The 26,282-nt window shown below is 41.5% G+C and overlaps 1 protein-coding gene across 19 annotated transcripts in view; it reads left to right on the forward strand.

Moving 5' to 3' along the window:
• The window catches only part of KCNMA1 (potassium calcium-activated channel subfamily M alpha 1), an 856,444-nt gene that overhangs the window by 425,680 nt on the left and 404,482 nt on the right, over positions 1-26,282 (forward strand). For 17 of the 19 annotated variants that reach the window (XM_040320626.1, XM_040320627.1, XM_040320632.1 and 14 more), the window contains exon 9: positions 18,005-18,096. In XM_040320626.1, the coding sequence (XP_040176560.1) occupies positions 18,005-18,096 (92 nt within the window). Of the gene's footprint in view, positions 1-18,004; positions 18,097-18,200; positions 18,293-26,282 lie in introns of all 19 variants that reach the window. The other 2 variants (XM_040320637.1, XM_040320644.1) reach the window with 1 other exon arrangement.

The following is a 26,282-nucleotide window of genomic DNA, read 5'->3' on the forward strand; positions in this document are numbered from 1 at the left end:
AACTGAGGATTTTCCTACTCAGTATTCAAATGAAAATCTCCTAGTGTATTGCCAGCTTTACGAAGGCTGGAAATTGATATTGGGGTGAAATTGGAAGAATTAGATTGCTGAGACCAAAATTAAATTTGTGTAAATGTTGCCAGCTATTTAGTTGTAATAAAAGATGGTGTGCTCCAAATTGCTTCATGCAGAGATCTAAAGCTAGAAAATGTTACTGCAGTAATGCAGTCCTAAATGTAATATATTTAAAAGAAAAGGGTAGAAATTAGATCCTTAAGAAAAGCACTACCTCCCTAAATATGTTTTCGAACCCACAGCCACCTGTTTATGTAAGAGGGAAAAAAAGAAAAAATTGTCTGGTCCTTTAAAAAATTTTCATCACTCAAAGACAGATTTTGTGATGTTGCTCAGGTGAATTAGATGGTACTTAAAGTGGTTCTAAAAGTTTTTTTTTTTACCTTAATGCATTCTATGCATTAAGATATAAACCTTCAGCAAGCAGCTCCCCCCAGGCCCCTCTTATACTTACCTGACCTCAATTTCGATCAAGAGATGTATACGAGAGCAGCAGCTCTCCCGGCAGAGCCGGATTGGGAGTGAGCACACACACGGGTGCCCCCAAAGCAAGTGGCTTGCAATGTGAGCGCTCGACGGGGGAGAAGCCAGTAGCACTGGCGGGGGACCCGAGAAAAGGAGGATCAGTGCTGCTCTGTGCAAAACCATTGGTAAGTAATAACATGTTTGTAGTTTAAAAAAATATCTTTAGTATCACTTTTTTTTGTTTTTTAATTAAGATTTTTACCTGGAAAAATTCAAAGCACAAAACCATGCACCTGATCTGTCCAGCAAAGCTTGGTGCAGAAAATGCAATAGGACAAAACTATTACCTTGTATTTAAATTAGGGATCGACCGATTATTGATGCGGACAATATTCTGTTTTTTTTAAGTATCGATATACCGATATTGATTCAAGGGGTTTTATCGGGGTGCATGCATCACCTTGGTATCGTTCTTTTAGAGTGGACGGTCACCTTTATTGTAAGAACAACTTATGCGGCTCAGCAGCCGCTCGGCTGTTATTACAAGCTTCCGCTGCTCACCCGAGCTGCCCCGCCAGAAGGCCCACGCAACCAGCTGGAACGTTTGCTGGCTGTCCAAAGACCCGAGCAAGGCCGATGCTTTTTTTGGGTCTCGGATCTAGTAATCCGGAAGCGATGTCATCACTTCCTGGCTTATTGGCATCCTAAAGACACTAGTTTTAAAAAATAAAGTATTCAAAAACGCCAATCTTGACGTTTTGAATACTTTTAAGTGCAGAAGGAGGGGTTTGGGGTCCCCCAATCTCTCCATAAAGAGTACCTCTCGCATGCCTCTTACTGTCACAAGGGATGTTTACATTCCTTGTGACAGCAATAACGGTGATAAAAAAACTAAATAATTCTAATAAAATGACAGTATACATTTTGTTTAAATGTAAATAAGCAGCCATGCAGGGTCACAGGTAAAAATACAATCCACATTGAAAAGCAAAGGGCTCATTGGTAAGGCCAAGACAAACCCCCCCCCCCCTAAATCTAAATCTAAAACAAAACGAGAAAAAACTACCACCCTGTAATACCACCTCCCCCCGCCCCCCTTAGGCAGGTGTCTAAAGGATGGAGTCCTAATATTTATACTATGGGCCAGCTTTTTAGGGGTCATTTATATAACTGCGCTAGTACTTTTAGAATCATTGTAAGTGTCCTACATTTTTACCGTTATAAGGTATATGCAGAAATGCTTTTTTTTATCCTGGTCTTCTCACCAAATCTCGATTAGATTAATAGTATTGGCTGTTTTATTTTACCTGATATTTTACAAACACCTGCTAGAAAAACAATATTTTTAAATGTTGCTATATGTTGCTATTTCCACTAGGAAACATTACTACCCCTAAAAAAAAAATCAAATCATTTAGTGTTGGACACATACACAACTGGCAACATTTATAGCAGCAGCCTTTGACTGTGGTAGTTGAAATCATAAGTGTTTGTTGGACAAAACATGGCTCTGTATTTTATGTGTATTATTTTTTTTTAAGTAGCGTAATGTACCCCTTTTTACCCCATTCTCCCTATTGTGTGACCCTCCAAATAGCATTACTTTTTGGAAACCTGTGTCTGCTTGTATTAGTCTTATTTAAATGTGCCCCCCCCCCTACTTCCCAAATCCAAACATTTAAGGGACGTCTATAATCTAAATTGGGATTTTTTTTATTACCTTTTTTTAAATATTTGATTACAGTTCGATTATGATAAATTTGATCAATGGTTATTTTTATAGCCAACTACTGGTTTTGTTTGACAGACCATAAGCCCTGTCTCCTTAAATGTATTTTATATATGTTAAGTTGCCAGAGGTGTTTTTTATTTTAATATTTTTTTTCTCCTAGTGAATGTAGTGAACAAAAAATGTTAACTGTATTCACGTTAGAGGCCTGGAATTCATTGCAAAGTAACTTCAAGTTTTTACAGCTTTTCTACTTGCTGTCTACCCTACAATATCAGATATATGTTGGCTTGTCAATCTGTTTTTCCTGTGGTATCCATGTGTATCTACAGTGTGTGTTAGTGGTGTTATAGTTTAAAATATACAGTACCAATGGCGCTGTGTGCCCTTAGTATTTTGTCAATGTAGATCAGATGTTTCTGTCGATGGACATAATTAGTTACTGGACACAATAATAATGGGCATAGTACACATTATGCGATGCTCTGGGTACAAATGTCCAGTGCTTTTCATTTTTAAATTCTGTTACAGATCATGACCATAAGGGATAGTTTTCCAATAGGTATAACATCACTGCATTGTTGCACAAATTTTTTTTCTAAACATAATCTATTACAGGAATCTCCAAGCTACGGTCCTCCAGCTGTTGCAGAACTACACGTCCCTTGAGACATTGTAAAACTCTGACATTTACAGACATGGGTCGGCGTAATGGGAATTGTAGTTTCTGAACAACTGGAGTGCATAGTTTGGAAATCCCTGATCTATTATGTACTAGTTAATAATTTCTACCAAAAGTTTTTAAGCCTAATATAGTGTAAGAGATGTGGCTTTGTTAAATAAAACTGTGTAGTGATGTGCAATATTCGTAACTGTATAATCCTTCGTTATCTATTACAGAACAATTATTTCCTGCATTTGTTGGCTATAAAACACAAACTTTACTAACATAGAATCTCCATTACAGATTAGCAAACTGATCATCTGAGACTGGATATACTGTAGATTAAAATAATAAATAAAGAAATCTTGTTATACCCACCAGAGTTTTATATTTCATAGTTATTTTCAACACAAAACGGAGCTTATGTGCTTAAATACAGTATATGTAAATCCGACGGACTGTTTGCATGTTACATTTTAAAAGCCGCAGCAAACCTGCTGACCTTACATGATTGCTAATGTGACAGAACACCTCTGATTTTTACATTTAACTAAATGTTAAATGTGAAAATCAGAGGTGTTCTGTCACATTAGCAAGCATGTAAGGTTTGCTGTTGCTTTTAAAACTAAACAGTCTGTTGGATTTCTAAATACTGTATTTAAGCACATAAGCTCAGTTTTGTGTTGAAAATAACTGTGAAATATATGATCGAACACACACAGCAGGGCTCCTCCACCTGTCAGTGATTATTGTGGGGTATGATGGTGTCCCTATAGTGAGTGTCCCCATAGTGAGTGTGATGACAGGGGACACGGTGTCGAGGGGAGGGATGTGTCAGGCTCATACTCGCAATGTATTCACTATGTGTTCTGCTCTCTGATGGTCACCTCGTCCTTGTCCATCCTTCATATTGCTGGAGCCCACCATAGACTATGGCTGCTAGTGCTGGTGATTCCGAAGAGCATCCTCCCCCGTCCAGGAACACAATAACAAACACTCGGCCTCCCCCTTCTCCCCCCGGGCTCTGCAGCACTCCTTCTCCCTTCACACATGGCTCCGGCCAAAACACTGGCACACACGCCGCATGCTTGTAACGCGCCCGCTGATTGGTTTGTAGGCAGGGATTGGCCGAGTGCTAGTGTTTAGTTTCCCGCCTCCTCCTTTCCTTTCAGTCAGTTTACTGAAGTGAGAGGAGGCTGAGGGAGCTCACAATCTACGGATCATAAGGATCACATGTGTGCCGATCCGAATAGGTTGATCCATGCGGATCACGGATCAATGACGATCCGTTGCACCCCTATTAAGAATGTGCTATTGCTATCTGTACCTTCTATCCCCAGTAACCACTGTTCCTCTCATTTCTTAAAATAAAATACAATGGTAATATTTTATCACATACAGAAATAAATACCCTAACAGGCATTAACTGTTTACCACTCAGGTCAAAACTACCAAAAAAATATTTTTAGCACATTAAGTGCTGGTTCACACTACAGCGACATAAAAGTCTGCACGACTTTGCAAGGCAACTTCAAGTCACCTCCAGGACAGGCAACTTTGCCAGTGGCCAATCAAACAAGAAGCAGCTCTGTGGGAGGGAGGGGTTTGTCTGAGAAAACTATTTTCTCTTCCTGTAAAGTTGCTTCAGTTAAGACAGTGATCTGACTTTGGAGGCAACTTCCATTGAAATCAATGGGTACAAGTTGCCTAAAAGTTGCCTTGAAGTAGTACAGCAACCTTTTCTGAATTCGGAGCGACTTCAGTAGTGTACATTAAGACGGCTCACATTCACTTTAATTGAATTTCTCGTTGCGCGACTTAAGCAACACTACCGCGTATCCCAAGTTGCGGTAGTGTGAACCGGCACTTAGTGTGGCAGTATTATGCTATAAACCTAAAGAAAGATTTTACAAAATGATTACATGCCTTTGTGAACCAATTAATATGTAATTTAATTAAATTAAATAAAAAAAGTTCTCGCAAACATAAAAAAAAAAAAATTAACCTAATAAAATTACTGCAATGTTAAAGACCACCACCTTGCCAACATCCAAATTAGCACACAAAAGGGGAGAATTAGAACCCTAATATCTCAAAACAAGATTACATAAAATTAATAGGTTAAACATCTTGGAGCACATTTTAGACTCTGTTTTTTGATGACTACCAAGCATGAATGACATATTCTTGTGGACATATATGCTGGTGTGTTTCATATTTACATATATCTGATCTCTTTTCTTTGTTCCCTCTTTTGTATTATTCTTGTGTTCACTTAAGCTGACCATAAAATAGTAGAATTCCATTAGAAATGTTTTGTTTTAAGAACCCTTGTTGGTTTTAAAAAAAATATAATTTCATAATTTTTGAGCATAACAAATAAAAAACAGAAGCAGGATGGATTTTTCTTTCTCGAACAAATCATGAATGTGCTTTTCATTCATGAGATTACATTAATTCCACAAATGAATGTTAAAGGCAAACACAACTTTAAAGTACCGTCAAATGACATTTGTTGAGTTGAACATTTTTGTATGAAAATTCGCTAGTGTATGGACAGCTTTATGATGAGTCTAGTAACCAACATGTTCTTGCAGTTTTCTCCCACTGATGTATGTTAAATCAGTGAATTCTTCTTTCCCTCCTGCATGCCATCTCTGATTCACTCATTTTGTTACTATATCTTTTTATTCTCATCAGTCTATGCTGTCCTCGGTGTGTCTCGTTTTTCCTTTGACTTATCACATTTATCTGTTTCATGTTTCTGGCATCCTTAGTTTTGATTAGACCCCATTCCATCTCCTACTTCAATTCTCAAATGTTATGTCCTACCTTTAACTATAGAATAAAAAAAAAAAAAAAAAAGGGGCCATAGGAGCCAGATAGTAGCTTGAATTTGTGCCTGGCCTTAAAAGTGTGTTTTCTAATGCCGGGTACAGACGAGAGGATTGATCCGCGGATACGGTCCGCCGGACCGTATCCGTGGATAAATCCTCTCGAGGATTTCCCCGGATTTTGATCTGATGGAGTGTACTCACCATCGGATCGAAATCCGCTCCAAAATCCCTTCGCGATGACGTGTCGCGCCATCGCCGCGATGATGACGCGGCGACGTGCGCGACGCTGTCATATAAGGATACCCACGCATGCGTCGAATCATTACGACGCATGCGAGGGAGGGAATCGGACGGATCGATCCGCTGAGTCTGTACAGACCACCGGATCGATCCGCTGAAGCCGATTCCAGCGGATAGATTTCTTAGCATGCTAAGAATTTTTTATCTGCTGGAAATCGGTCGGGCAGAAAAAAATCCGCGGAAAAAGATCCGCTGGGATGTACACACCAGCGGATCTATCCGCTGGAACTGATCCGCAGATCAATTCCAGCGGATAGATCCTCTTGTGTGTACGGGGCCTTAGACTGAGCACTCTGTAAACCACAATAGACCAACCCCCTTAAAAGATAGTGTTGTGTAAAACACACATACCCTACCAACAAGAAGATCCCAACAGACCAAGGAAACCTCAAAATATGTAATGCAGTATGTCAATCATGGAAGTTATTCAGGTAAATGTAGTTCTTGGTAAGTGGACTGTTTGCTAAGGTGCAAGTCAACTGTAGGAGCAAAGAAGGTATAGCAAACGACAGCTTTGTAATAAATTCCAATAAAGAAAGAAGGTATAACCATTAATCCTTCTCCAGTGGTAGTATGCTGAGAGAAAAGGCAATACACAAAAGTCTTCTGCATTGGGAGAAAGATTATTAAGTTCCATGCATAGATACAACCCCAATTTACAAAAAGTTAAGACACTGTGTAAAAATCTACATAAAAACAGAATGCAATGATTTGCAAATCTCATAAACTAATATTTTATTCACAATAGAAAACATATCAAGTGTTTAAACTGAGAAAATTGAAAATTTTCTGAAAAAGAGGTCATTTTGAAATGGATGGCAGCAACAGTTATCAAAAAAGTTGGTACAGGGCATCAAAAAAAGCTGGTAAAGTGGTAAGGCCAAATGCAATATAGGATGACCTTGATCTTTGAGCCCACTGATGACACTGCACTAAAAACGGCCATGATTCTGTTATGAACATCATTGCATGGGCTCAGGAATACTTCCAAAAATCGCTGTCCATGAACACAGTTTGCCCTGCAATCCACAAATGCAAGGTAAAGCTCTGTCATGCAAAGAAACCATATCTGAACATGATCCAGAAACGCCACTATCTGTTCTGTGCCAAAGCTCATTAAAAATGGTCTGTTGCAAAGTGAAAAACTGTTCTATAGGCAGACAAATCAAAATGTGGGATTCATTTTGGCAACCACGTTCACTGTACCCAGACTAAAGAGGGACTTTCCAGCTTGTTGTCAGCAATCAGTTCAAAAGCTTGCATCTCAGCGGACTTCCAGCGAGTACTACAGGCCCTGCAATGAGCGGAGTTAAACCATAAACGAATGTCGGATCCAGAGGCGCTCCGTCGCGTACACTTTTCACAAAATTATTGGACCACAGAATTTACTGTAGGCTGTGCTGTCCTGCTCATATGTATTATGAGCATGGCAACAAATGTGGTAGACTACTGGCAAGGACACTTCGCAAGCGGTGAGTTTAAGGCCCGTGTTTATAAATTACAGTCTCCAACCGGAGCATCGGTTCAGCATACTTCAAAAATAGCCTCCATGTTTTGTGACTACTACGAAGCCCTGTGCAATCTGGATGCTGCCTCCACTCCGACAGATGCATCTTTCAAGCTATCTTGTAATGAGGCATATCTCTCTTTGGCAGGTCTCCCCAATCCAACACCTGAGCAGACAGCAGAACTCCAACGTCCCATTGCTACAGCCGAGTTGCTGGCCACTGTTTGGTCTCTCCCTACTGGAAAAAGCCCTGAACCTGACGGCTTCACCAGGGCTTATTATCTAAATAAGAGTTACCACCTATTTCCCTACTAAACGCAGACCTTAATTAAATTCGCCAAAATTCTTGCCAAACGCCTCAAACACCTCCTCCCCGAGAACATACATGCTGACCAGATGGGGTTTATAGTGGGACGGGAGGCTAGGGATAACTCTATCAGGGCTCTTCAGCTCATTCACTGGGCCTGCACACGCGATCAGATGCCTCCCTACTTGTCTACGGACGCTGAGAAGGCATTTGATCGCGTGGACTTTCTTAACGCTGTATTGATGAGACTGGGTTTAGGTCTTCATATGCTGCACTGGATCACAGCATTGTACGCATTCCCTACTGCTCAGGTAAAGGTGAACAGTGGTCTCTCTTCTGCGTTCCCCATTCGGAACGCCACGAGGCAGGGATGCCCACTTTCACCCCTCCTGTTCGCACTGGTCTTGGAGCTGTGCAAAAAGTCAGATCTAACCCGAACATTAAGGAGGTGCAGGTGGGTTTTATGGAACACAAGCTCTCTCCGCCTATGCAGAAAACGTCCTTTTTCACGTAGTGGATCCCCTTGTCTCGCTGCCGAACTTGATGGGAGAACTGTCCACCTACGGAGCGGTGTCCAACTTCTAAATTAATTATGCTAAATCTGAGTTTCTGACGATTTACCGTTCCCTCTACCCTGGCCTCCTCTGAAGGGATATTTTCCCTTCACATGGGCGATAGGGTCGTTAGCCTGTCACGATTTGTGGAGGGCCATTTACTGGTACCACTTGCCACCCTCATGGAGCGAAATGGTGGCTTCCCCTTTGATTTTTGGAGATATCCCCAACTAGCTGATTTTGTAGCCAAGTGCAACAAAACCTCACAGATTAGGACTATTCTAACCAAATTTGAACGTATATGGGCGGCTGAGAACCCACTACCCCATATGATTTTTTTTTTTTTGTAAACTTATTTTATTGCGTTCAGTCACATCTTACAGTTTAGCAATATTCGTTAGTAACAGTGACGTATATTTTTCCATTACAACAAAACAACAAAGAAAACACAAAGAAATATCCGAAGGTAGCCAAAACAAGTAAAGCATAAGAAGGTTATTCTTGAGAGTAGGGTGGATCGCCTACCCTCCTCAGTTATCTAAGCACAGCGCGGTTTGGGCTCTGGTATTGCCACGGATGGAGAACCACCCTAGGCGGTTCCAGGGGTCACCCTACTCGGGGTCCACACCGGAGGAGGGGTGCCATTCAAGGCCTCCAACAACCACCCCCAGCGCACCCTTCAGGCCCAAGCCCCCCCGGTCCCCGCATTTCACAATGAGAATCACAGCACTGACGCTATCACTCAGGGCGCACACACGTGGGTTGTGAGCCCTGCCGTGCGTAGCCATCTCAGCATTTCGGGGGCATCAACCATGTCAACAGCAACAACTGTAAAAGTGCTTAACCATATAGAAAATAATAATAATGATAATAAAAATAAAAAGGGGGGGAGTTAGAAGGGACTAGAAGGGGGGAAGAGAAAGATCGGAATCTCACCAAAGATGCATGAGGGATCAACCCCGTCCGCACCGGGCCACCAGTCGCCAGGCTATCGCGTTGAAAGAAAAAACGGTTATGTTAAGCAATGTCCGCGGTCTACGCTCCGTATCATGGGGGGTTTACATTCCTGTTGTGACCCAGAGTTGGGTCCGCTAACTTTAGCAGGGATTCGTCCAAACTAGAGGGGATATAATTGGGGTCTGAAAAATGATCTGCCCAGAGAATCCATCGGGCAGTGTGCGCATCTCTAGTGCCTTTACAGGTTGCGATCCATTCTTCCTCTCCCCTGACCTAATTTATCCTGCGTATGCACTCCTCCCTGTTTGGTATCTGCTTTTTCTTCCAGTAAATCGGAATTAGCCGCCTAGCGGCATCGAGCAGGTGAGGAAGTGCGCTCTTTTTGTAACGACTAATAGGCATGGGAGGGATGTGCAAGATAAAGTGGGCCGGAGAGAGGGGGATGTCTATCCCCAAAACTTCCTTAACCTGATCTCTAACGTCTTCCCAGAAAGGTGCAATTATAGGGCATTCCCACCACAAATGTAAAAGGGTTCCTCAGCCTCCACATCCCCGCCAGCACCGGTCAGAGATGGCAGGGTAAATCTGTGCCAAATCCACGGGGGCCCTGTACCAGCGCGACATCAACTTGTAATTCGTCTCTTGCATTTTAGAGTCGGTCGCGCTGGAATGAGTCATCTGATATAAATGAGTCAGTTGAGGACCGTGAGCTCTTGCCCCAGGTCTCTCTCCCATGCCCGTATACAGACGGGTTTGGACGCAGAGGCCGAGGACCCCAGCAGTTGGTACAACTCCGAGACATTCGTGAGATTGGTTCATCCGCTATGAACAGGCCCTCAAAAGGCGTAAGCAACGTAATATCTCTTATTGAGCTACCAGTCTTTCAAAAAAGTGGTGCAGCTGCCTATATCTCCAAAAATTCATTTGCGGTTTATCGGGCCTGCCCGTTAAGGATTCATAGGGTAACAGTTTGCCGTTTCTTAACAGTTTCCCACATCTAGCATTCTTGTCGTCAACCCACTTTCCAAAGAAGTCTGTGTCCTCCCCGGGGGGATCCAAAGGGACCCACCCAGTGGCGCCAGCGGGGACACAGGGGGGGCCAGACCAAATATGCGGTTAATTTTGTCCCACATCCTGAGCGACAGATGCGTCAGGGGGGACGTGTCCCTTGACAGCCCCCTGTGTTCCCTTGAAAGCCACGGGGCATACGCCAGATTCCTTCCAGCCATGTATTTTTTCCATTGTAACCCATATTTTGGATCGGTCGTGAAAGCGCCAATTGAGGAGCCTCTGGAGGGCTATGGCCCGATAGTATCTCAGAAAGTCAGGGACGCCCAAACCACCGGAGCGCGTTGGGCGTTTCAGGACCCCTAGTGCTATGCGTGGCTTCTGGGAGTTCCATATGAACTTGGTGAACATGTGGGCGAAGAAGGTCTTGGGTAAGGATATAGGGAGCATCTGCATGTAGAACAAGATCCTAGGAAGGACGTTCATTTTTATAACGTTTACTCTCCCCAGGCAGGTGAAGGCTGTTTTCGTCCAGTGTTGCAAGTCTTGTTTGACAGCAGATATTAACTTAGGGTAGTTTGTCGCATACAGCGTGTCAAGACTTTCTGTTAGTTGTATGCAACGTAAAGGGGAATTCTGATTTCAGTCTGTCTGTCAGGTTTGGGGATAAGCATATGGGCAGGATTGCAGACGTCGAGTAGTTAAATTTAAAGTTCGAAAGTGTCCCAAAATGTTGAAGCTCCTTCAGCAAGACTGGCAGTGAGATCAGGGGGTTCGTTAGGTGGAATAGTACAGCATCCGCATAGGCAGAAATCTTATGTTTCACAGTGCCCACTGTCAGGCCTGTGATGTCCGCGTTCGCCCTTACTCCACGCAACAAGGGTTCTAAAGCCAATGCAAAGAGAAGGGGTGAAAGCGTACACCCCTGTCTCATGCCATTCCTGATCGGGAACGTGGAAGAGTGCCATTTATCTTGACCTGTGCACTAGGATCTGTGTATAGGGCCTGTATCCAAGTTAACATATTGGAGCCTAAACCTAATGTGTCAAGTACTGCGCGTAGGTAGGACCAGTCGATGCGATCAAACGCTTTCTCCGCGTCCGTAGAAAGTATTGGGTATGAAAAGTGGTCTTGCGTCTTGACCCAGTGAATGAGCTGGATCGCTCAAATGGAGTTATCCCTGGCCTCCCTACCAGTTATGAAGCCTGTTTGGTCAAGGTGGATTACTAAGGGTATGAGGTGTTTTAGTCGGTTCGCCAGGATTTTTGCCAAAATCTTCACGTCAGTGTTCAGTAGGGATATGGGGCGGTAGCTTTGTGGGGAGGTGGGGTCTTTCCCTTCCTTTCAGTATAACCGAGATGTGTGCGAAGAGAGCCCCTGGGGGAATACAGTTACCCTTCGTCAGGGAGTTGAAGTATTTGCACATCTAAATAGTGAGTATCTGTGATTTTTTTTTATAGTATGCCTTAGTGTATCTGTCTGGGCCTTTGCTTTTCCCATTAGGGAGTGAGTTAATGGTGTTTTCAATCTCTGCAACTGTTATGGGGGATTCTAAGTCGGTTTGTTGGTCCTCTGTCAGGGGCGGTAATCCGTTCACGGTTAGATATTTGTGGATTCTACGCATTTTGTCGGTCTTGCTTTCTGGGGGTGAATCGGCATCCAGGTTGTAAAGCGTGTATCTGTGTCTGAGCCCTTTTTTTCCATAACGCTCTTACCAGCATACGACCACATTTATTGCAGTGTTTGTAGTATCTGTGCGACAGGTACCTCAACTGTCTCCGCGCCCGTCTTTTCAACAGGCACGGAAACAATTCCCTAAGGTCGGTCAATTTCTTCAGGTCCTCCGGGTCATCGTCTTTATTTTATGTTTAAGCTCAGCCTGTTGGAGTGCTGTCAGCACTCTAGCAAAGTCTGCTTGGCGTTCCCTTTTAAGTTTTGTGCCCAGGGCGATAGGCTCGCCTCGTACTACTGCCTTGTGGCATTCCCAAATAGTGCCCTCACTCAAATCTTCAGCGGCATTTTCTCGAAAGTAGTGCCGCAAGATTTCTGAGATCTTTGACTCCACTACAGGTTCGTTCAACAGATTCTCGTTAAGTCGCCAGGTCCAGGCCCTATGGTTACCACAGGGCAAGGCGACAGTAACGGTGATCGAAGCATGGTCTGATATAGTTATATGTCCAATAGACGAAACCCTCCAGCAGTTCCAGAGTGGGTCGGTCGACATATAGCAGATCTATTCTGGTGTATACATTGTGCACCTTTGAATAGTACTATAGTCTCTATCTGTGGACTGCAGGACTCTCCAGCTATCTGCCAAGCCAGCTTCCTGGAGAGACTTGCGAAAGCGCTTTTGGAAGGCATGAGAGTGCGTTGGTCGCCGGTGCGATATGTCTTGTGAAAGGTCCGGGCTAACATTGAAGTCGCCGCCCAAAATTAGGGAGCCCTCTTTGAATTCCATCAGTCGGTCCAGGACCGTGTCGAGGAAGGTCAATTGGTTTGAGTTGGGGGCATAAATGTTAGCAAAGGTATATTTTATACCTGCTATGGATCCCTTCAAAAAAACATATCTACCCTGTGAATCTACAAGATCACTTGCGTGCTGGAATGGGCAGGTTTTGTGGATGGCTATCGCTGTACCTCAGGATTTGCTAACCGGGGATGTGCTGAGATACCACTGGCTGTATAGGTGGGTGAGTAGTTTAGGCACTGAATGGTGAGGGAAGTGCGTCTCTTGCAAGAAAACAACTTGGGCCTTCAACTTCTTCAGCTTCCACCACAGTTTACTACGCTTATTTGGGGAGCATATACCACGGACATTATATGAAACTACCTTAATCTCCGCCATGTTGTCACCGTATGATGGGCTGACTGTGCTCCTGGCGGCGCAAGACGCGGTCCCCTACCCCATATGATTTTAGTCCACTATAGGATGCTAGAGACAGCTACCCCTAGCCCCTTTTCATAAAAGAATGGGAGCGTGACCTCCAGTGTGAATTCACAGATGAACAGATGCATCACCTGTATCGCCTGACCCATTCGCGTTCTGTAGGTTCCAGAACCCAAGAGAATAATTACAAACTCTTATGGAGGCGGTACAGGGTGCCCTCTTCTCTGGCTAGAATTTTCTCCTCTGACTGGTGCTGGCGGGGATGCAGAATGAAGGGAACACTTCTTCACATATGGTGGGAGTGCCCTGTGCTAACACCATTTTTGTCTATGGTTGGCAGGCACATCTCAGATGGTCTGGGTGTAGACCTCCCAGCCTCGCCAAAACATTTTTTGCTCTACATCCCCTCGTGTCTATCTCGTTATAAATGTAGCACTCTCCCTCATCTCCTCAATGCTACTAAACACCTCATATCAATACATTGGAAAAGCTTGCACATTCCTTGCGAGCTTGACTAGATTGAGAAGGTGGGGGAGATTATGGAGGCAGATGACTGACTGGCTACTTGTAAAGGCACCCAAGAGCGATTCGAACTTTAATGGGCAGCTTGGAAAAAACACGTACATGTCACGCCCATAGTCTCATCCAGCCTTGACATCTCTTTACTGGCCCTAGAAGATCCTTTCTTTAGGAGACTTTTCCTAGCGAACCAACTCCCAACGATTTGCGGCTCATCATATGGACTTGGTGAGAATATTTTTTTTGCCCCCCCTCATAGTACCTCCGGTACATTTATGTTTTTTGTTTATATTTCTACTGTTTGAACAGTTACTTAATGCCTGACCATTCATGTTACCTCAAGTTTATTTTTTATGATACTAATGTATTGTGAGTCATGTATGTATTACCTTCTGCTCTTATGAATGAGGTTGCCCATGGAGTGAGATTTGTCCACATGGATCGAATGTCAGGAACAACAAGGGCACCCTGGTAGTTACAACACATTGATATGTCTCCATGCTATTGCTGTTGTTTTTTATTATATACTGCACTGACCACCTGTTATAAAAATAAAGATTATATAAAAAAAAAAAAAAACTTGCATCTCAAGCCCTGCTGCATAAACCTGTTTTGACTGTTGCTAAGAACCACAGGAGACTTGGAGAATTTGTATCCCTGGCAGACCATCGGACGTTAGCCAAAGTCTGGCAGCAACAGTTTCTCACTTTTGCTGAATTTGGAAAATGGCTGATAGGGACTATGGTGCATGAGAAGCTCACCTCTATATTAAACAACACCGACACCAAGTTTCTGAAGGTTTTTGATCTGTGGATAGCATGTAATGATTGCCTGAACCTAGACCATACCCTTCTTTTGGTATACCAGGTCTCCTTGCTGGCCGCTACCACTTCCACAAGACTAGACCCTGTAGGGAATTTTCTCCCCCTCACCCTTCCCCTTTGTCTTTCCCTTTTCTTGCACGTTCTAGCCTAGTTTTAGCTCCTTTCTCCCCTTTCCCTACCTTCCTTCCTTCTCTCTCTACCCGCTGGCCTCTTTGATTTTTCTTTCTTTTCTGCCACTCAGTTTTGATCTATAATACTTTCGTTACCCACCAACTCCTCCTTGGAAGCAACCACTGCTACAGATGAGGAGCAGGCCCCATTGATGGGGTTTACTACCTCACTACCTGAAGGTCTGCAGACCTGTTGTGCCATGTAATTCAAGCACTTGTTTCCATTTTAACCTTTGCCTATATTGTTTAGCTACTTGATGTGTATATAGTGCTGTATAAATACGTTAAAATTTCAATAAATTTGTGAAACAAAAGCCTGCATCTCTGGTGATATGGTATGCATTATTGCGTATGGAATCGGAAGCTTGCACACCTGGAAAGGTACCATCAGTGCTAAAAGATATATCCAGATTTTAAAGCAGTATATGCTCTCATCCAGGCAATGTGTTTTTCAGGGAAGGTCTTGCATATTTCAGCAGGACAATGTTAAGCCGCATACTGCTTTTATGACAACAGCACGGCTTCATAGTAGAGTACGAGTGCTTAATTAGCCTCTCAGCAGTCCAGACCATTTACCAATGGAAAATATTTGGTGCATCTTGAAATGAAAAATGCGACAAAGAAGACCCAGGACTTTTGAGCAGTTAGAATTTTATATCAGGCAAGAATGGGACAACGTTCCCCTCACAAAACTCCAGCAACTGGTCTCCCCAGTTTTCAGACGTCTGCAGAGTGTTGTTAAACGAAGATGGGGTGCTACACTGTGGTTTTTCCTAAAATGAAACATTTTCCCAGTTTAAGCATATGGTATGTTTTATATTGTGAAAAAAATATGGGTTTATGAGATTTGCAAATCAGTGTCCCAACTTTTTGGGAATTGAGGTTGTAATTTGTTTGGCTGTCATGTAGCAGGTTCTGAAACCAATTTTGTGGTAGTATGCATCAATAAAACATCTCCTTAAATTAAACAAACTATGATGACAGCTTCCTCAGCTGTGAAGTATAGAGGGGTTTAGTTCCATTTTTTAAAATATCTGAACAGTACCTTGGGATGTTATGACACTTGGACTGTACAGTATGTGTTTTTCAGGGTTGCCAACTGACATTTTAATTGCTGCCATGTTACCTATGTCATTCTGGAGTTTAGAGCTGCAAACTCCCAGTGTACTGTCTTCCCATATCTTCGATACTGGCAGGCTGTTACTGAATGCCAGGAAAAATGTATGAACTACGATCAATGAACTATGAGAGCACTCACCAGCACCTTCGCAGTTCATGGAGAACTGCAATCTGTTAGACGCTATCCCTGACAGTACTTGTAGTCTTTTCATTAACAGGATACTGGCCTGCTGTTTTCAGATTGTTTCAATCAGCACTGCAGATTGAAAAGGAAAGGTAGATTTTAATAACATTAAATTGCAATATTGCTATATGCTTTATTTGTTTTTTTCATTTTCTATATTATTTTCCCTGCAAAAGTGGAGTTACCTTTTTAAGGACCATAGCAAATACATTGCTTTAATAGTGATCTGGCTTTGTTCATGCAAGGCAAAGCAACGGCTTCACTTTTTTACCAGGTCCTGTAGGAGCTTATTCTCCACTTTCCTGCTCTCCTCTGCCCCATACCCAAATGACAGTGTTTGGACTCTGAGATGCCAGCTCTGTTACATGAGGGGTGAAAACATACCTCAAACTTGGGCTGACTTTCCTGCTGATGGCAAACAGAGTGGTGGGGGTGAAAGAAAGGTAAGTATGAGCTGTCAAGTCTGGCTTTAAAATGAACATGTTCCTTAACCCTATCATAGTTTTTTTTTCTGTTGTGTCCCATGTGTTCATCCTTAAAAATGCCTTTTACTTTGAGGCATTTTCTTGCTGATATTCAATGCATATAATGAGATATTATACTGTGTGTGTGATTTTCTTTGTCAAATGCTTTTTAAAATCCTACTTTGCAATGGCTTCCAGGCTTCAATTTACAAAATATACCTCTTGGTCATTATTACTTTTAATTTTATTATAATTATTTTTTACAACCTCCTTTTTGTGGACTTTTTTGTGACATTTCCCTTTTTTTTTTTTTTTCATACTTTTGGGTATAATTTAGTAGACCCAAATATTTTTGCTCTTTCAAACACGCTCGGCAAAAGGAGATCAGCTCCAAAGTGCTATTGAGAAACCAGGCTTGGGTATCCAAATCTGTAGAGATGACATTGTAAAGTGTAAGTAAACCCAAAGCTGAACTAAACTTCACCAGGGTTTTAGGGATAAAATAATTTAATGGCTGAATCACAAAATTAAATTTGGCTGATTCCTTAGTTGCTTAGTTGTGTGTTACTACCACACTGACTTAAACCAAGATGTAGATCTGTAAATAAGAGAAAAGTAATTTATGATTTACAAAGCATGTTTGCCTTCCAAGCACACCTTGGTTATTTTTTCCACATCTTTTACTTTACTTGTGACTGCATTACTTTTTTTAAAGACACAGGTCCTTATCAGCCAAGCATAATACAGAACATCTTTTATTTAGTACTTTGACTATAGCCTAGTATCTCTGCCCCCCTTGTGTTTTTTCTATATATAAATCTATATGTATAATTGTTATCTTTGTGCAGCGGGCCAGAACAGTAATACTTAATTTTTCTTTTGAAAGTAGAAAATTAAAAATCTTGGCCTAACTCCCTGCAGACTGAATAATACTTTTCTCATAAATAGAGGTGCTTCCATTGTAACTGCATGTACAATTTTGAATATGAGCTTATCATTGGCAGACTGATGAATGCATATTGGCAGCTAAAACTCCAGCTGTGCTTTATCTTAGATTCTGTCATATTTAAAATTACAGAATGTTACCCAAGAAATATACAGTAAAGTGGTGGGAGAGACCTGAGCTTTGAAGGCTATTCTTCAGTTCTGTTTAAAAAAAAAAGATTAATCCATAGATACTGTAAAAATACTTTTTTTTCAGTTATAATCTTAGCGGCCTTTTTAATCCCTTATCCTGGTGTAGGGCGGTGAATGCTGCTATCTTTTCTTATGCAGAAAGAATTTTGTGGACATGCCTATTTATCCAAACCTGGTTTATTTAGCTGGAGCTGTTCCTCCACTAATAATTTCTAAGTTGAGCGTGTCTTTTTTTCTACAACAGACGTCCTTTCTTTCTTTTTAGTCTTCTTTTCTGTCTCCTGTCTTCCTTCCTAGGCCATGTTTGCCAGCTACGTCCCTGAAATCATAGAGTTAATAGGAAACCGAAAGAAATATGGTGGTTCTTATAGTGCAGTTAGTGGACGGAAGTAAGTATTGACCGAGGCATGGTGTCATTTCTGCAGGGCGAGTCTCTCTGCATGCTATTTGTCCTTTGTTTTTTTTTTTCCTATTTCTCGTTCCACGCACTCAGGCAATGTTTGCCCGATACGTCCCCGAAATTGCTGCTCTCATCCTTAACCGGAAGAAATATGGCGGGACGTTTAACTCGACCAGAGGGAGAAAGTAAGTTTTGGTGTTTTTTTTCCCATTTGGGGAGGCAACTTGTGGAGATTTTAAAGGTATTCCAATAACCCCTATCTTTCCAGAAAACTAGTCAAGCTAGGCATAGCAAGTTTTACAATATTCAATTAATGACTTCAAAAAGAAATTAATGTTATATTCCCTGTTTCCACATGCTACATTTGTGTTAATTTTAATTAACTAAAAAGTAAATTAATCGAACATTTTTGATACAATTAACTTTTTCATGTGTTAACACAAGTGAATCTGCAACCTTGTTTCATTTATTTATTGCTCTCTTTAGTAGATAAGAAAAAAACATTTGTTTTTTTGCATAATGTTAATTATACAGGCATCAGGATGCAAACAAAGAAAATACATTCTTAATGTTAAACCCTACTGATTAATTTTTGGGTGGAGTATTACAAGTTAAATCCTATAAATTCATCCTTATACAACATTTAATGATACTAAGGTCTTCCTGCAATCTTCTTGTAAGCCTTTTGAAAAATGTAGGTACTGATTTGCCTAACTTAAAATCTTATATGTGTTATAGTTTAATGACCAAAGTGGATTACATGTACAGTAGACAAACTCTTATATCTAAGCAAAATGTAAAAAAGATTCACCATAGGTAGGACTTTTATTTGTTATATAACTTGAACAAATGTTTTTAAAGTTTTGTGAAGGCATTGTACAAATCACTGGCTTCATAGCTGCAAGAGCTACTGGCATCTAGTTGATGAACCCTGGTGATTAGAATACTCATGTGACCACCTGATTATTGGGTAGAATGAAGTCTGGGATGGTCATGTGAATGCTTCTGGAAATGGGTATCCCATGGTACAGCTGTAAGTCAGTGTTTAACCACTTGACCACTGGGCACGAAAACCCCCTTAATCACCAGACCAATTTTCAGCTTTCGGTGCTCTCACAATTTGAATGACAATTACTCAGTCATACAACATTGTACCCATCTGAAATTTTTGTCCTTTTTTTCCCACAAATAGAGCTTTCTTTTGGTGGTATTTTATCACCTCTGCGGTTTTTATTTTTTGCGCTATAAAAGAAAAAAGACTGAAAATTCTGTAAAAAAAAAAAAAAAAATCTAGTTTCTGTCATATTAGCAGGTTATTTCTCACACACAGCATATGCATACTACAAATTACACCCCAAAACACATTCTGCTATTCCTCCCGAGTATAGCGATACCACATGTGTGCGACTTTTACACAGCGTGGCCACATAGAGAGGCCCAACATGCAGGGAGCACCATCAGGCGTTCTGGAGCACCCAGGCCAATTCTGACATTTCTCTCCTACATGTAAAAATCATCATTTATTTGCTAAAAAAATTACATAGAAACCCAAAACATTATATATGCTTTTTTTTCAAAGACCCTAGAGAATACAATGGCGGTTGTTGCAACTTTTTATCTTGCACGGTATTTTCGCAGCAATTTTTTGAACGCGTGTTTTTAAAAAAAAAACAGTTTTGTGCTTAAAAAAAAAAAAAAAACAGTAAAGTTAGCCCAATGTTTTTGCATAATATGAAAGATGAAGTTACGCTGAGTAAATAGATACCCAACATGTCACCCTTCAAAATTGCACACGCTCGTGAAATTGCGCCAAACGTTGCTACTTAAAAATCCCCATAGGCGACGTATTGCAAGGTATTGGAGTATTGAGGGTATTGCGGAGTATTGGGGGGGTATTGCAGAGTATGGGGGGGTATTGCAGAGTATGGGGGGGGGGTATTGCAGAGTATGGGGGGGGGTATTGCAGAGTATGGGGGGGTATTGCAGAGTATGGGGGGGTATTGCAGAGTATGGGGGGGGGTATTGCAGAGTATGGGGGGGGGTATTGCAGAGTATGGGGGGGGTATTGCAGAGTATGGGGGGGTGGGTATTGCAGAGTATGGGGGGGTGGGTATTGCAGAGTATGGGGGGGTGGGTATTGCAGAGTATGGGTGGGTATTGCAGAGTATGGGTGGGTGGGTATTGCAGAGTATGGGGGGGTGGGTATTGCAGAGTAAAATAAAAAAAATGATGAGTGCAATACTCTGCAATACCCCACCCCATACTCTGCAATACCCCACCCCATACTCTGCAATACCCACCCCCCCAGGGTGGGTATTGCAGAGTATGGGGTGGGGTATTGCAGAGTATGGGGTGGGGTATTGCAGAGTATGGGGTGGGGTATTGCAGAGTATTGCACTCATCATTATTTTTATTTTGCAGAGTATTGCGCAGGGATGGCTGGATCTGTGACTGCAATTGTCACAGATCCAGCCCACAGTGCGGCGGCTGCTGCTGCCGCCCGATCCCCCCCCCCTCCCTCTCCTCTCACACTGTACCGAACGGTACAGAGAGGAGAGGGAGGAACCGGCGTCATTACATGACGCCGGTTTGTTTACAAGTGATCGCGCCGTCATTGGACGGCGCGATCACGTGGTAAGGAGCCGCTTCCATTGGCTCCTTACCGCGAGTGCTGTTGCTGCGGGTCCCGTAGACCCGGCGAGCACCGGCGATCGCGTGTGCGCGCCCGCTCGGGCGCGCACAACGCAGTCTCTGGGAGGACGTACATTGACGCCCTCCTAGAGTACAGGAACCGCTCTGTAGCCGTATTTTGGCTATAGGGCGGTTACCAACTGGTTAAGAACAAACAGATAAGGTTGTCTATACATGTTGATTATGGTTGAATGTTAAAGTGGATTTCCACCCAAAAGTGGAACTTCCGCTTTAAGCACTCCTCGCCCCCTTGCATGCCACATTTGGCATGTCATTTTTTTGGGGGGGCGACTTCCTGTCCCACTTCCTGCTTCTGCCTAAGGGCCACCTAGGCGACTCCTCCTGTCCCCCTAGGTTGCCACTCCCTCGCTGCAAGCTTCTGGGACACGTGTCAGGTCCCAGAAGATTGCCTGTCCACTGGAAGAGCGCAGCGCGACTCGTGCATGCTGTCACGGCCGGGTACTTACAGTTTAAATGGAGGCACAGAGGAGAGGAGGGGGATAGGAGCAAAGCTCCATGTGACTGCATTGCTGGTCCATGGAACAGGTAAGCGTCTGTTTAAGTTAGCAGCTAAATTTTGAATAAACAAAAAAAAACTGGAACTCTGCTTTAACCATTAAAATATATATATAAAAAAAAAAATATGCACGCAAGTAACCATATATAACTGCTCTGTAAGCACACATACCATAGAATATATATTCTGACTGGAACCCAGGATGTGCATTAAAACAATTAGGAATCTAACTACTTTTACTCCACCCAAATAAAGTATATTTAAAAGGGTTTTAATTTAGTCGTAGCTTCTTGTTCATGTGTATAAAAAAAAAAAAAACTTTTTTTTTTTACATAGGATTGTTCTTTAATTGTATCGTTGCAGAACAAAAATAAAGTAATATACTGCCAATTTTAATAATTGATTGTGGTCTTCTTTGTCATATATAGCTTCACAGTAGCTAGTGATCAGTAACATTTGTAAGAATAAGTCACATGACATAATGTGTTGATCAAGCGCTGTCCAGGCTTTGGTCCAGTCATAAATATTCAGTGACATGTAGCCACCATCTTTACTGACCACAGTAATACCATTATATACCACACAAAAGAAAGCAATACTTTATAGATAATTTACTTTTAAACCAAAAAGTTTCCAGTTATACAGGCCAAATATACAAAATAATTTCCTTTCTTAACCCCTTCCCGCTGAGCGTACGCACATATGTGTCCTCGGCTTTCGGGGGGTTATACTGGGATGATTCCCGCAGCTGCCGGCATCATCCCGGTACCATTGTTTAGAGCAAGCGATTGGCTTTCCAGGCATAACAACCAATGCGGCTAAAAGCATCTTGGTTGCTATTCCGGAGGACCGGGCCTCGTGTCCCACCGGGAGACCCGATCCGCAATCCGGCACTTCCGGCATCTTGTGACAGACTGGAACAAAGCCGTAAACTGTGTCATTCCATTCTCCTGGAATGTAAGCATGGAAACAACGTCACTTCTGATTTACTCGGCTGCCAATGGCGCCGGATTTTAAAAAAATATACAGCATTCAGAATCCCTGTTTTCAGCGATCTAAATACTTTGAAGTGTTATGGAGGGATTTGGGGTCTATTACTGTCACAAGGGATGTTTACATTCCTTGTGGCAGCAATTAAAGTGATCAATTAAAAAAAAAAAAATAATAATGTACAAATAAATTAAATAAGTAAGAAAAGTGCCCCCATCCCTGCGAGCTCGCGCAGCAAAGAAATCGCATACAGAAGTCATGCACGCATATGTAAACGGTGTTCAAATCACACGTGAGGTCTCGCCGCGATCGTCAGAGCGAGAGCAATAATTCTAGCACTAGACATCCTCTGTAACTCTAACCTGGTAACCGATAAAAAAAAATTAAAGCGTCGCCTATGGAGATTTTTAGGTACCGTAGTTTGTCGCCATTCCACGAGTGCAATTTTTAAAGTGTGACATGTTTGGTATCTATTTACTCGGCATAACATCATCTTTCACATTATACAAAAAAAATTGGGCTAACTTTACTTTTTACTTTTTTTTTTTTTTAATTCATGAAAGTGTCTTTTTCCCCAAAAGTTGCATTTAAAACACTGCTGCACGAATACCGCGTGACATAAAATATTGCAACAATCACCATTTTATTCTCTAGATTCTCTGCTAAATATATATATATATATATATATATATATATATATATATATATATATATATATATAATTGGGGGTTCTAAGTAAATTTCAAGCAAAAAATATGGATTTTAACTTGTAAACACCAAATAGGCTTAGTCATGAAAGGGTTAAGTATTTCTTTTTGAACGTCTTATGTAGAGTTTACATGCAATCCAGACTGGAATACCTTTAAAATGTCATATTAAAGCTATCCTAGGGTATCAAAGTTCCAAACTTTTCTCAAAGTGCCTGGAGTCCAGAAGCAATAAATCAGGTGCTGGAAGAAAACATTGATTTATATTTGTGAGCATTTAGAGGTGCAGTCCCGTGTAGCCACAAGCTGAAGTCTAATACCTGTGTCTGATCAAATAGTCATAAATCTTCTGTGAATTAAAATAAAAAATTCTTCTTTACAGCGTTGTCAAGTCACAATTCTCTCCTGTCTGCTTTTAGCCATGTGAACCCTCAAAGTTTATCCAAATGTTTTACTGGTAAACATTCTTAGGAAACATAAGCAAATTGTGTCTTATTGTAGAACCAGAATGGGTTTAGATAACTGAATACAAATCTGTACTAGTATCCCTTGTTTTGTGCACCCTACAATGTTATTTATTTTAAACAACTGGTCACATGAGTTTATTCCTTTTGATCAGTAACTGCAAACTAGCATTAAACACCCTTAATTGAATGCTGGGTTTAGCATTGGTTTAGGTTTTAGTATGCTACTGTGCACTTTGTAGCAACAACTAAAATTGATATTGCATGCAATACCTCAATATTTGTGCCTCTAAACTATTTCTGGTAAATGTACACTGATCAGCCATAAAACTATGAGCACCCATCTACTATTGACCTGACCCATCAATGCTTGGACACCACTAGACACCTGAATGCATGCTGTGGTGCCCAGCTGTCAGTAGCAGATTCTTTAGATTTTTAAGTTGCATGGTGGGGCCTCCATAAATCAGACTTGTTTTTCTAGCACATATCACAGATGCTTGATTGGCTTGACATCTGAAGAATTTGAAGGCCGAGTCAATACCTCAAATTCTTTGTTGTGGTCCTCAAACCATTCTTGAACCATTTTTTCAGTGTGACAGGGGACATTATTATCCTGCTGAAAGAGGCCACTGCAATTCATAGAATACCGTTTCCATGAAGGGGTGTACTTGGTCAGGTTTAGGTAGGAGATACGTGTCACATAGTGCACAGTAAAAACAGCAGTAGTATATTAAATAATTATTTGTATTTTGCACATTATTTGATCTGCTTCTTGGTGCCTTTACAGTTTAGATTGTTTTAAATCCTACTCTGGTTTCCTACAATATATGTCTTGTGTTTTTGTATTTTTTTTTTCAAAATTTGTTAGCGATCCAGCACAGCACCCTTAATACCTGTAAGAAAAGACACACCCCCTTATCACCGCTACAAAGTATTGGTAACAATTATTTTGCGTGCATAGTGACACCGTTTTTATACTGTATATACATAGGCAGAAACATGGCACAAAAGTTGGTACACAGAGAGTAAACCGGTATTAAACCAAAAATTTTATATATTGCTGTTTACTAATCATTTCAATGTAGGGGATGCATCGGTTTTCTTTTCTTTAGGCTTTTTTCCCCCTCTCATTTGACCTGGTTATGTGACCACAATCCATCATAGCATCATAGCAATAGCATAATAAGCTAACTGCTCAGTGTAGAATGAGAATAGACCTTGACAGTGTTAACATTGTATCCCCAAATTCTAAGGTATGCAATGATATTTAAGTATAGCTAAAGCCAAAACTTATTTATTTATTATTTGGGATTTCAATATCAATATTACATTTTTCAACAGAAATCCCTCCAAAATGAGTTAAATCCCCTCTTAGATATATTTTTTTCTAGGCAAATTTTCTCCTTTGGAAAATTCATCTCTATTTCTGTCCAGCTAAAAACTCTGCAAAGTTTTGGATTTGCTTTCATTTTCAGAGCCATTGATAGTGATGACTAGGAAAAATAGAGAAGGTGACTGTTCTTAAAAACTTAAACAAAACTGTGTGTGTGTGTGTGTGTGTGTGTATATATATATATATATATATATATATATATATATATATATATATATATATATATATATAATTAGGGGTGCACCGAAATGGAAATTTCAGAACTGAAACGAAACCGAAAGAAAAAAAAAATCAAACCGAAAATGACTTTTCTTTTTTTTTTCTTTTTTCATTTAAATTTTTTTGAATGGGCACAGTGGCTGCGTTTGGGCACAGTGGCTGCGTTTGGGCACAGTGGCTGCGTTTGGGCACAGTGGCTGCGTTTGGGCACAGTGGCTGCGTTTGGGCACAGTGGCGACGTGTGTTGGCACAGTGGTTGCATGTGATGGGCACGGTGGCTGCGTTTGATGGGCACAGTGGCGACATGTGTTGGCACAGTGGCTGCGTTTGATGGGCACAGTGGCTGCGTTTGATGGGCACAGTGGCTGCATTTGATGGGCACAGTGGCTGCATTTCATGGGCACAGTGGCTGCGTTTGATGGGCACAGTGGCGATGTGTGTTGGCACAGTGGCTGCATGTGATGGCACAGTGAGGCTGCAATTAATGTTTTTTTTGGTAGTCAGAGAAGGCAAGCATGGCTCAATAACACACAAAGGTTTAAAAAAAAAAAGTTTGTGTACTCTGTACTGGTACTGGTCTGGCGGCCGCAAATGCATCTGTATAAGAACTGTGCCCCCTCCTAGACAAAATGGTACCGCCCACGGAGGGCAGTCATTATCAGTGATTTTAAATGTGTTTCGGCTTGTCCCTAAAATTGCTATGTTCGGCCGATATGTATCGGCCACCGATATATCGGTGCATCCCTAAAATGTGTATATATATATATATATATATATATATATATATATATATATATATATATATATACATACACACACACACATTGCTTCAGCAAAAAAGAGATTGTGCAATTACAAATAAAGTGCAGCATTTTCTCCAAAAAGAGCACAGTGCTACTCATAAATGTGCAAATGTCCACTTTTATTGTTCGGATGCTCATTTAATGTGTTCTCTCTTCCACTGTCCATCACCACGTGGCTATCCTCCACCTTCACTTCTCACACACCAGATACAATGTGTTCACAATTATTAGTCAAGTTGTATTTTTGAGGATTAAAGGGTCACTAAAGGAATTTTTTTTTTTTTTTTTTAGCTAAATTCCTTTACCTTACTGCAGTCCTGGTTTCATGTCCTCATTGTTCGTTTTTGCTTTGATGTTGCTGTAATCCTCTCTGTTCTGGACACTTCCT

The sequence above is a fragment of the Rana temporaria genome, chromosome 8 (assembly GCF_905171775.1).
Source record: "Rana temporaria chromosome 8, aRanTem1.1, whole genome shotgun sequence".
Lineage (NCBI taxonomy): Eukaryota > Metazoa > Chordata > Amphibia > Anura > Ranidae > Rana > Rana temporaria.